The sequence below is a fragment of the Poecilia reticulata genome, linkage group LG21, assembly GCF_000633615.1.
Source record: "Poecilia reticulata strain Guanapo linkage group LG21, Guppy_female_1.0+MT, whole genome shotgun sequence".
Classification (NCBI taxonomy): Eukaryota; Metazoa; Chordata; class Actinopteri; order Cyprinodontiformes; family Poeciliidae; genus Poecilia; species Poecilia reticulata.
This window is the reverse complement of record NC_024351.1, coordinates 22,624,732-22,637,971: the sequence shown is the minus strand read 5'-3', so window position 1 is coordinate 22,637,971 and position 13,240 is coordinate 22,624,732. Positions and strand designations below refer to the sequence as shown.

Sequence of the window (13,240 nt, the reverse complement as noted above, 5' to 3'; positions counted from 1 at the left end):
TGAATTTGTAAAACTTTTTTGTTAAGAAAAAAAGWTGTGTATGTTTTTTGTGCAAACTATAATGGGAAAAAGAAAAATACATATTTTGAAATGAGCTAAAACAGTATTTTAATAATCAAATGAAATATTTATTTGATTTTTATTCTATTTTTTCTGACCGATTTTTATTCTAGGTCAGAAAATATATTTTTTTATCCATACAAGAATTAATATTCAGCTTAAGTTTAATTGGAGTATCACACATCCCTGCATATTTATATGACCAGAAATGACAATTTGAAGATGTCTAGGTGAGAGCTATGCAACAGCCGCTGTTTTTACCAGACACCACCACTGTTGCAGTGTAAGCAGGTACACTGCTACATATTCTTCAAGACAGTTTGAGAATGGTACAATGACAAGCCTGGACTTCCTGAATAACTTTGTGAATCCAGTCATTGTGTCACTACATAAACAACACAGGCCTCATTTCACATTCATGGCGCCTCCAAATCATCAAGRTTGCATCATTAGGGTATGGACACTGGAGACTGGGGTTCCTCTAGCGGAGTGACCTGCAATTTCTCCAGACTTAAGTCCCATATGAAAGCCAGAGAAACAACTCTAACTCTGAAGGCCACCTTTCAAGAAGAGTGGGATGCCATGCCTCAGCAGACAATGAACTGACTTGTGAACAGCATGAGTAGTACTGTGAAGCTGTAATTGATATTCAAGGAAACATGGCACGTTATTGAGACATTTACTGCTGTGGCATAYTCACCACTTGGTAAAAGCCAGCCCACAGTTCTACGCAAAGAAGGTCTGGATCCTCGGCTATTGAGAAATGATTGCTTGCTGTTGAAATTTGTACATTCTACCCAGTCGATAACATTTGGCTGCAGCTTATGTAAGGCATTGATTGGACGCTATGAAACTTACTGGAAATTGCGTATATTGTAAATATTCAAAATATGATATCACCAAAATACGATATAGATATATATATATATATATATATATATATATTACCAAAATATGATATATTTGGTTATTTAAAAGCTGAAGCTATCCATGAACTCAAATATCCGAGCTGCATTTTTGAACAGCGCTCAGGGGTACGCAAAGTGCACTAAACCGCAGCGAGTAACGCGGGTTGTAGTTTTTTGCGTCTTCAGTTTGATAGTATGCGAGCGGAGGCGACTGSCCAAAGGACTGCTTTTCCCAGAAACCCACGCGCCCCAATTAGAAACGTCAACGAGCCAGTGAACATTAAGCGGAGCAGACCAAAATCCCAAACAAGGAAATGGTGGGGGAATAAAACGACCAGATTATTTAATTAATGCATGTAATAATTAATATTTTATTTTATTGTAATTTAAGACGTATTTATGGGTTAAAATGGATTACGACTTCAAAACAAAGCTGGCAGCCGAGAGGGAGAGAGTAGAAGATCTGTTCGAATATGAAGGTTGCAAAGTGGGTCGAGGCACCTACGGGCACGTTTATAAAGCTAAGCGCAAAGACGGGTAAGATAACCGTGATCGGTATTGTTTGTTCTGAGATTCAGCCCATTGCAGGATGCATTTTGGGACCGCGAGTCCCGCTTGTGTGTTGAACGCAGCGTTAGATTTGAACCTCCCTGAAACGATAACCCTCTGCGTGTGTGTGTGTGTGTCTGTGTTTTTGTTTTCATGTAACGCACGCATTCACTCACCAACGGTCCCCCTCTACACTCACGCGCACTCACACTCACGTATACACACACGCGCATACTTCCTCTCTTTCCTCCTCCTCCACTTCTCTCCCAACACCCCCAAACAGCRACATTAAAACCACGGCTGCTGGTTATCTCTTAGAAAGCGTGGCGGCGAAGGTAGCTCGGTGTGCTGCAGCGCTCCGTAGGGGGCTGCTAGCGACACTTCGGCGGGTTACGGTGGCCCCAGCTTTAACAGTGAGCAATACCAAACTTTGTTTACAGACACACTAGGTTATTAGGGGCTCCTTATATTTTTGACAATCCGTGTGAAGCAGAAGACAAGCCCAACATCACAGTAAATGGGATGTTGACGTTTCTGCTTAACTGTTCCTACTGTCAGTACTTACCCAAACCCTGTTTCTATCTCCGTGTGGGCTTTTATTTGACGTTTGTATGCTAACCAAGAGGTGAATCACTCTGACCCTTCAGCATAGAAGGAGAACAAGGCAGTAAGTGCTATTTACAAAGGTTAAGATCAGCTACTTTCCCCCGTCATACTCTGACAGTTCTGTGTGATAATATGACATAGGAGACGCATACTGCACACTTACCAATTGCACACAGCAAGTTTGTTTTAAATTGGTAAATCAAACTATTACAGTTTCTTATTTTTAAAAACTAAAGAAAGTTCACAGAATAGATAATTGCTTTTCAAAAACTAGGGAAATGATACACAAATGTTTGCATGAAMCATAMATGTTCTACATATTTGGAGAAGCAGTAACAGAGAGGGGAAACTATTGAAGGTTCCCAACTGACTTCTGAGGAGGCAGGATGATCCGTAGTCCTTGACTGACTGCAAAATACCTGCAGCAGTGGCTTAGTGACAGCAGCCGCTGAGATTTCAATTCCCAAAGCAAAGAACATACTAAGTACTGAGGATCTCCTTCCCTGAAATCCACGAAGTGCCACATCTGACGTAAAAGTACAAGAAAAAAGCAGTTTGCTCTCATCTCATGGGGKTTTTTTTTGCCTCCAATGAAATACTGCGTTTGGAAAACATACTTACATGATTATGAAAATGAATGTGAACTTTGGAGTTGATGAAATTGAGAAAAGTCAACAGTAGACAGAGATGAAACAGCTGTGTAGCTTTTAGAAAAGCTCTCATCAGTGAGGCGAATCAAAACAGTTTGCCAGGGTCCATAAAGATTAGCCCTTAACAATGGAAAAATGTCATGTGGTGTAATGGAGCCATATTTACTCTGCCGCAGGGCGATGAGCAGGTCGGGATAAGAAGAGCGCCGAAAGAATAAAGAGCCAGATTTTCAATTATTAGGTTTATTTATGAGCTCCCAGGCATATTTAATKATCAGTTCATCAGTTTACATGTGTCTGGCTCATCAGTTCAGTCTTGTTAAGCTGTTATTATAACTCTGGGCAGAATTAAATGGAGTCGTACCATTAGCTTAATGCCTGGAAAAACCTATAAGTATCTGTACGCACATGGCCATGGATACCAGTGACCTCGCTGGTGGGCCCAGGTTCCTGCTAATGTTGCATACAGATGCAGATAAATTAGTTAGCACCTCTGGTAAATATATGTTTAAAGCCATAAAATAGATATTTTTAAATGTAGCAMCATAATTTCCCTTTAGTAAACATTTTTAYTTGAGCAAGCTAAAAGGTAGTTGTTTTTCACTAAATTACTAACTTTTGGCATAATTGTTGCACAGTYCCCTTTGGCCAAATGCTAGTCAGAGGGATGTTTGAACCTTTGGTCCTCTCTGATGCTCTCTCCAGTTCAGCTCAGTCTGCAGGCTTTCTGTAGGATGTAGCTCCTGGTACTGAGATGATGATGAATTTGTGCCTGGTGAACCATTTTTCTGTTGATCTGACCATATATTTTGTATTAGTGGACCTTCACCTATTCACTGTTCTGTATTTGCAGATTTCTTTTTTATAAAGCACAAGTAAAATATTCAAAAGACATAGGAGCTATGGGAAGTTGAAATGGTGCAATGCTTCTCGACACATCATCRGCTGGKGCTTGCAAAGCCACCAATCCATTTATTCTCCTTGCCACTGATTGGCTGAACTCTCTGAGAGTGTGAAAAAGGACGACTGTGGATATGAACACTGCCTTTGCTATGGTGCAAAGGCAATACATTGTTTGTATTAATGCATATTGTGGTATATTTTGTAGAGGTGCAACGATAAATTGGCCGGTCGATAAATTGATCTCCTCCATTTTGAGAGATCTGTGATTGGCYGATGCTTAGATGTGAAAYCGATGTTTTCCACYGATCTTATCTACATCTGCAAAGGTTTGAAAATTGGCCAYTGTCCCGTTTTGTTCTGCYCTGATAGAARGCTGACTGACTGACAGACCCGCCTTCCAGGTCATGTGGTTAACTAGTAATCACTCGACTGTTTCCAATTTAGTGACCTTATTGTTATATTTTGTGGCTTTTCAGACAAAAAAAAAGTATTGGCCAATATCGGAATGAGGAGCTGCTTTTTGTTGTTTTTTTTAAAGATCACTGATCAGTCAGAAAACTGCAATCAGTCTATTTCTAATTTTTGCCTACACATTGGCATTTCCTGTACTTGTTTATAAATAATTTTGCACATACAGAATGTATTTGTKTCCGTTTTTTGATGTTGTAGTTAAGTGTTGCCATGAAATATAGACAATAAATGGTCATAAATTTGTTCAAATCTTAGGTGTGATGTAATGTACTTGCATAACACTGTCAAGAATATTTGTATTGCATTTTAGTCCCATTTGTAAGACTCACAAAGTTATAAATGACTAATAACAAGTTTCTAGAAAATTTGATTTTAACAAGTAACATACAAATGAAATCAGCCATTCACAATTTATATTGTTCTTTAGCTACATCTTAAATATGGATTGTTAGCAGGCAAGAACTGTGGCCAAATAGGAGCGGATAAAAAGTCAGCATTAGCCAGTGGTATCAGGAGTTGGTTCCCTCTGATGGAGCCTGAGCCTGGGTTGGATTGTCAGTGGCAGCAGGGGAGGCTCCAGGGAAAGAAAGCATCACCTGTTCTCACCGGACCCAACCTGTAAAGCTTATTAAAGTGAAAACTCCTGGTGCCATCCCCTGTGAGTGGAACACCGGGAACRAATTAATCCACCTTCTTGGGTAATATGAAGATACTCGATGATTTTTATTTARCGTCGGTGCGCTTCACACCTAAAACCAGAGCAATACGCTGCTTTAGCAAGTTAATCCCACAAGAGGGATGATAGMGCTCAACAAAGTGTGAGCAGGGTTTAATGTGCAAAAAGAAATTGAAGGATTGTCCCTCAGATTCAGTTTGGAATTCTACTCTTGGACTATTAGACAGGATTAGGAGTGTGTGGCTCGAAGAATGTGCCCATATGAACAAGTAAAGTATGATGTATGTGAAAGCTGTTTACAGTTTTGTTTTAAAAAATCCAGTTTGTTTCTATTCACTGAAGAAAAAAGGTTGAGGATCCAGGAGAATGGGTTATTTTTGTTTTGTTTGTGGACAAAACACCCTGAGAAATTCAAGTTTTAGTATTGCCATAATTAAATTTGAAGAGTAGACTTTAATAATTGTTTGTGATTTTAAAAAAAATCTAGTCAGAAATAACCTCATTAATTATTTAAAGTGACTGAAATTCCACACATTCACAGAAAGTAAAAAAAAATCTCTAAAATTGTTTCACTATGTTTTCTGGCATTTAGAAAAAAGAATTGTACTAATTTTATTCTTTCGACAGTAAAGAATAAAATATGAATGTGTCTTTTTAGTCAGTGTATGTAGACTTCTTGTTTGAACAGTATTTATATTGGGAGTACAGGTGAAGGCATGTTGCATGAGAGAAAGCAGTCACTGTAAAACATGGAGTCACTATTATTCCAAAAACAAATTGATTACCTTGTTAACATTCTGTGTTAATTAGGTAGCTAGGTTAACTGTCTTTAGCATCTTGTGTTAGCTTTTGAGGCGGTTAGCGCTACTAACTATATGCATCTGTGTCTGTTTGGAATCTCCAGGGAATTTTAATGAACTGTGAAATTTCCAAAAGCCTGCCAATATTTTCAAGTCCAGTATTTTCTGTCACAGAGACTTCTCAAAGGCTTAAAAGCACCAGCCTTTTGTGACCTGCTAAAGCGTCACTCACTCTTTAATGGTAGTGTCTTTAAAAATGCTGTCTTCGTAGGATTTCATGTTCTCTTTCAAACAGCTGCTTCCATCCCTTGAGTTTCATCTCTGATGGCGAAAAATAGATGAGTAAGTCATCGTGTTTTTCTGTGCTTCTGTGGCTCGGTGGCAATAAAACATCCATCAGTAAAAAAACTTCTGAGCTGCATGCCTATTCCTTCTGACCGAGGAAGATTCAATTGACGAGACACCCGTAATTAGCGCAAGCTAGCAAGCAGTCTTTTTCAAAAACTTTGACTCTTCCCTTGGTAACAACTTCTACACCAGTTGTTGTTGTCTACACAGTTGTTCTTAGCACAATCTGGAACTGCTTTGCTATGATGCATTCAATAATAATTATTAAAAATCTCATTTTTTCTGGTGAGCAGCTGATTATTTTTTACTGTAAAATTACAGACCTGTCTCAATGAGCAATGATAAATTGAGACAATCCTGAAATAATTATATCTACATCTTAAAATGAAAGCAATACAATTCAGGCCCATATGATTATTTGTGTGTAATGATTATTTTCAGTATTTATTTCCAGTTTTAGTAAATTAATGAATCATTTAAACCAGTGTTTCTCAACCCTGGTCCTCACRTCCCCCTGCTCTGTATGTTTTAGATGTGCCTCTATTCCAGAACAGCTGATTCAAATGATTGCATGACCATCAAGTACTGCAGAAGCCTGTTAATCACCCAGAGATACAATTCAGGTGTGTGGCAGAAGGGAAATACCTAAAACATGCAGGACAGGGGGGCAGTGAGGACCAGGGTTGAGAAACACTGATTTAAACAATTATTTTATGAGTTATTTATTTATTGTACTTTGGCACTTTTCGCTTCATACCTGTCTGGTGACCAAGTCTGTATTATATTACAGTACATTAATTTTAAAGGAAAAACATTCAAAAACATCTTAAAAGTTGCTGTGCTGGACTTGTAGCTGAACATGTCGTTAACATTTTTGCGAGGAAGTGTTTGATTCATAGCTTTGAGTGATGTATGAGTGAATACAAGAGACAACAAGTCTCTTAGTTCCTAGTGAACCTCTGGGTATCTGTGTTTTTGCCCTGCAGAGTGCCTGATAAAGTACTTCATGGTCTGAATTTGCTTAAACTACAAGCACCTATTTTGTTTGCAGACCAAAAGCTGAAATGTGAGGAGTGCCTGTGCTGCTCGGTTAGCGTCTGCCAAGTGTGCCTGAGAGCTCCTTTTTTAAACCGCGTCCATCTGGGATGCAAATGAGGCTGGAGAGGGTTTGATGTGAGCACTATCAGGAAGTGTTTGATCTGTGCAGGCTCCGCACTCTGTCAAGTCCTCTCTGGATGCTGCTTACGCTTTAATCATGCCTCTCAGCGCAGGTTTTAATGGGGCCGTGTCTCCCTTTGGCCCTGATTTCCTCCAGTCTGCCTCTCCAACCCGTGGCCCTCAACACAGGGAGGCTGCTCAGTTGAAGCTGCTGTTAGCCTGCAGACTCTGCTCTGCCCTGCAGGCTCACATTTCACTTATTAACTGATTTTCATGCACAGATCTGATTCTCAAGGGCAWATGGGAAAKAAAAGGGAAATGYGCCAGCTGAGAGCTGCAGCCAGGCCGGCGTGCAGTTTGAGTTTCTGTCTTTGCATCAAGGACGAATTCCTGCAGGCCAGTGGTTCTGCTGCGGAACATTCTGAATTCTACAGCAGATCAGCCTGTATAGAACCCAGGAGAACTCACTGAAGTTAAATGAGCAGTATTATGTAAAATCAATTTTTCTTTTTTTAAAGTTTTACATCATGTTATGAAGTTATTCCCTCAAAACTGCAATACTATGCTTAAAACTACAAATCCACATACCCTGCTATTGGAATAGCACATTCTTTCATAAGGTGTTTATTTGTGTTTCTCAGTGTTAAAATGTATATGAACACATTCATGTCAGATTTTTTCACATGAGAACATTGTGCTGCTCTATCGTCTAATAGTAATAACATCTCCACTCCTTTCTGCTTTTCTCTCCACAGGAAGGATGAGAAGGAATATGCACTGAAGCAAATTGAAGGCACTGGAATATCTATGTCAGCCTGTAGAGAAATTGCTGTAAGTCCAACTTTTTCGAACTGAGGCCTTAAAGATCCCCATCCTTTAAGAAAACTCCAGTAGAATCTCATGATGGAGTCAAACATTTGACTTTTTAAGCACTTTTAGCAGATATTTCAAGTCYAGACTTTATAATAACATTTAATTCTTTGTTGTCCCTTAGTGCTACACAGTTAATACRGTATATTATTCTATATTAAGAGTTACTGTAAAGATGAGAATGTCTATATTCATTACATGTTGCCTCACTGAACACCAGATTATGGTGGAACATTATAAGTTGATGAGCTAAAACTAAAAAGACAGCTTTTTGCTTTATATCTATTTTATGTACAGTACTATAAACTCTKAATATATAGCTTTTTCATAGATGTGTACCATAAATTTCTTTWATTGCAGCAGCACAATCTCACACAGGAAAACCGAGAAATATTCCATCTTTATTCTCAATGTTTTTCAGTGGGGGACAAAAAATTCCCARGTTGAGAAATTATTTCTTTTAACAAATGTATTTTTGAAACAAAAAATCTCTTTAARGGGGCAGAATTATGTGTCTTTTAGGCACTTTGTGTCATTTTACAGCAAAATTAAGTAGCTATGTTACCTTCAGTTGTTATTAGAATGTATATCAAATATGACTTAAAAGTAATTTGACTTTGTAATGTAAGGCCTTGAAATTGGGCCTCTGTCTCTTTAAAAACCTCCTGCTCTTTCTAAAAYTTTGCCTTCAGGAAGTCATCACAACATGGTTCCTTTATTAACCCTTTAATAGTTATTTACCAGCGTTGCTCTGAGAATTAGCTCCTGTGATGAGCTCATTAGATGSACAGTTTCACCAGGTGTTTGCTAATTGCTGCTGGCTAGTCTCAAGGAATTAGACATCAAGGACTCCTGGAAAGCTGCTGTCCTCTGTTAATAAACYGAAAGAAGCCATTATGGAGTCAGACAGCAGATTAATGATCCAAACCATGAGATGGTTCAAAAGACACAGATTCTGTCTTTCTCCTTGGCCGTCTCAGTTCACAGACCTGAATCCACGACTTGGCATGGCTTTCATGAGAGAATGAAGCTACACACTGAGTAATGTTTAATCAGAAGGTTTGTTAAGGTCAGGTGTGTGGGTGGTTACATAACAGAAGTCACATCTTTTCTGACTAAACCAGTGCAAAGCATGCCTCGTGTACCTTTTCTCCACTTGTTTCTGACTYGACTCAGACATGTTTCAGCTGCAGTAAGGACATTTRTCTCCTGGGGAATGGAACCTGTTCTGTAACTCAGGTTAAGGAGTTCCTTTTGGTGTACAATGCAACATCTTTAAAGACTTGTTGGTTCAAGTCTTTAAAGATGAGGGAAATGCTGCACAGTGAATCATTTACATGACGTTTGAAGCTTCAGTGCTGGAATAAAAAAGTGCATTTTCACCAACTCATCCTGGAACATAGCTGTCTAACACTTAGCATAGCCGTTACAGCACAGCACTCACTGAATCTCATCATGTATAGGAACCTGTTCCAATACATGAGCTGCCGTTTGTGATTAGATTGCAGTAGTTTATCTGTCTCTGAACCTGATGGCATTGGTGAATTCACCACGCTGCAGTGATTCCCAGTTTATTTATTTAAGGCCAGTGGTAAACTCGCTGTTTAATCAGATACATTCAGATGTTTAGGATTACGGGTTTCTATGTGACCTGTACTCATGCACTACTGTGACATTCTCACTGAGTGATAATACAAGTGAGTAATAATAATAACAAATCTTACTACCTGAAACTCGYATATGTTCTTGACATAATTTCATTCATTGATCAATACAAGTACTGGTCTATATTATCCTCCTGACTACCAGGAAAAAAAATATTGTCCAATCACCATTTTTTTTTAAATCCCACAGTCTTTGTAAGGTAATAAAAGGTTTTATGCACTTACTTTGTCTCTTCCCATATTACTGATAAATGCCATTTTTAGGAATTAGAAAAAGGTAYGTACAAAAGTCCCACCCCTTCACATGTGGTATCATTGAAAAGCCATAAATGTCCTCTCCAGATACAAAAAGGAATTAATTCAGTAGAATGCAGGGGGTGGGAGATATTCAAGTTCAGAAATGTCCTCTACAGAGGACAAAAATGAACTACTGGYAGTCAGGAGGTTATATTCATTTACCCTCAAAATTGTGTTGCACAGATAAAGATTTCTTATGAGTAATGCAGCTATTATAAATAAATATTAACTGGTTTTAACTGATAGCCAGCCTATCGACTGTTATCGACTCCTTAGCAGATACGCTGACGGTTTACAGCCCTGTTAACAGTTATCTTAATGAGACTGATACAGTCACTTCTTTCTTTCTTTCTTTCTTTCTTTCTTTCTTTCTTTCTTTCTTTCTTTCTTTCTTTCTTTCTTTCTTTCTTTCTTTCTTTCTTTCACCAGCAGAAATATTTCGAAACAGCTGAAGTTGTCTCTCTTTTATACAGGTTTGAAGAAAGCTAAGRTGTGTTTTTTTCCCTCTGGAGTCCACTGTGACTCTCCTTCGCCAATTCATAACCACCATCATTATTATGAAATTGCTCCAATTTCCTTAAGTTTCAGTGATTGGCGATTGGTTGATACTTGAGAAAACGATGTTATCCACCAAGTTTATCGACCTTTGCAAAGATCTGAAAATCTATCTTTTTACTGTGTGGCTAAAACGGTGTCAATATTCACAAATGCACAGAACAAGATTTACAAATACACAGGACGAAATTCACAACTTGTGATTGGCTGTATTTTTGATGCAAACACAAATCTGTTTGATCTACAAGCCGTTTCTGGTCTCTGGACTTTGCTGCATTTCTGTGTGAGTTTTGAGACTCTCCTGATGTCTCAATCCACAAACGCCTTTTTTATTTAACAGAATAATCAGCAACCAATCAGAACTTCCTTGTTTCAATCAATCATATAAACGGACCTCCACGTTGGGATAACTTATGTATAACATTAACCCATGAAATATCTATTTAACATATTTAGCTACTTGTCCCCTTATTATGATTATTGATGTCTAAAGCAGTGGTTCTTAACCTGGGTTCAATTGAACTCCAGGGGTTCGATGAGTCGGTCTCAGGGGTTCGGCRGAGCCTCTGCCGCGGAGGTAAAGACACACTTGTGTAAAGTCGTGATGACGCCCCGCTTTGCCATCATTTGCTGCAGAGGATCAYGTTACATTGCTTAGCCAATCAATGCTACGGAGGAGCACTGATTGAAGGAGCTTCACTCTCAGCATGGATTTGAACTTGTGTCTTTAATTACTTCAGCAAAGCTCACAGTTTTGACCAAATTCTGTAGCTTTCGGTGTACTTCTAAATCTGCTCCTTAGTCGCATCTTTTCGGGGTTGCTACTGCCTCTAGTGGCGTGGGGGTGGTAACACAACTAATATAATTACATTACTAAATCAGAATACCACAAAGTCTTTATTTATTATACATTTTTTATTCTCTTAAGAATATAGAGTTAATTAAATGATCTAAACAAGACCTTAAAGTGGTTCCAGTTTCTCTTGATGGCCAACCTGTTGAAACTGTGGCATATTTTAAATACCTTGGGTCGTTCCTGGACAGTCAGCTCAACTTTGCTGAAAACACAGACTATATGTTGAAGAACTGTTCTCAGAGACTCTACCTTTTAAGAAGACTTAGTAATCATGGGGTGACCCAACTAGACACTAGTTGGGTCACCCATATGTCTTGAATTTGGGAGGAAAAAAATCATATTTTATTTATCACTACAGAAGGGTTCAGTGAATGCGCATATGAAGCTGGTGGGTTTGGTACCTCAAAAAAGGTTAAGAACCATTGGGTTAATCGATTTAATTGTGCAACTACCAACACAGGCTAGCGATCTAAGTGTGTGAGCTGTGATACCGAGCTATGCTAGCACTTCTGTATGCTAATAGCTTCAGGCTAGTGTCTTTCCATATAGTTGAACTTCTTGTGATTCAGTAACTGTTTGACAGCCTGGGTTTGTTGCCCCTAACAGAGGTAGCAGCTCAGGCTTTTGTGCAATTATTGTCCCCGCAGCTGTTCTCGGCCCCAAGATAATAATAGCCTTTGTATGTTATGAATTGCTATAAAGCCCTGGTCTTTAAATGATAAAGTATTTTAGCAATGTACTAACTAATTTAAGTCACACTTTTCAGGAACACAAAGTGATTACCTGTCTCTGTCTACATTACGGCCTTCACCTGCGGGGATGAGATATGAATCATGACTTAAGGAMTGAGGTATTAGATACAAAAAATTGTCCAAACTCTGCTTCAAAGAGCTGACGAGTCAATGATTGTGATGAACAACACAGAAAATTTGCTTCTGTATGACCACTATATGGTGGGCGATATGGACAGAAGTATGATTTGTATCTCTAAACTTTGGACAKTAAGAGCATTAAATCACTTTTTCAAATTTATTGATATTTTAATCCTGAGCCACTGAGAACTGTTCAGCCCCAATCATTRTTCTTGACAATAAATCAGTAACAATATATATCATGATAGACACATGATCAGTATCAATATATAACACATCTGACAAAATATTCACTATAGAAGATTCACTGAACTCTGATTCAGAAMCACACAGCATTCTGGGGGATGAAGGCAGAGGAAAGGCTTTAGCAGCTCAGCCTCTGTCATGGAAGACATGACTTTAACAAGAGTCTGGATGAGAAGAAAATAAAAAAAATATTAAAACCTTGTAAGGTGAGAACAGAAATACAGAGTCAAAGGTGTCTGTCAAGTCTGCTATGACTAACAAGGATCTGGCTTCCTTTTATAGGTTCTGGTCAGAGAAGAGAGACTTSATTGGACTATAGGTGTGAATGCTTGATTGTTATGTACCAGGGATTCTGTGGAGCCCAACACAGATGGTCTGGCCATGTCTATTGTTAAGGAAAGAGGGTTGTTCTTTCATGCTAAAGAGGGCAGATAAGTTCTGCGTTGGGGAAGTAACACTTAGATAGTCTCCAGGATTAAGGAGCTCTCCCCTTCTGTTATATGACACTACAGAGGTCTTGAGAGCAGCTTGACCAATATCATGATAAGACTATATAGAAAAACATAAAGCAGAAGAGGGGTGAGAAGCACATTATAAAATTTTCCATTACACCTCTCACAGCTTGCTAAGAAAAGTTGTTGGCATCAATTAAGAGACTTGCTCTAGCGAGTTGTTACTGAACAGTTGTTACCTAGCAACAAYTGCTAGAGTAACTTGGGCCTCATAACTKTTAAAAAGTGAAAAACAACAA

At 38.7% G+C, this 13,240-nt stretch overlaps 1 protein-coding gene across 1 annotated transcript in view; it reads left to right on the top strand.

The window, feature by feature from the left end:
• Positions 1-1,122: 1,122 nt before the first annotated feature.
• The window catches only part of cdk19 (cyclin dependent kinase 19), a 58,899-nt gene continuing 46,781 nt past the window's right edge, over positions 1,123-13,240 (top strand). The window contains exons 1-2 of the mRNA XM_017302049.1: positions 1,123-1,505; positions 7,885-7,960. Coding sequence (XP_017157538.1) covers positions 1,378-1,505; positions 7,885-7,960 — 204 coding nt within the window. The 5' untranslated portion in view covers positions 1,123-1,377. The remainder of the gene's footprint in view (positions 1,506-7,884; positions 7,961-13,240) is intronic.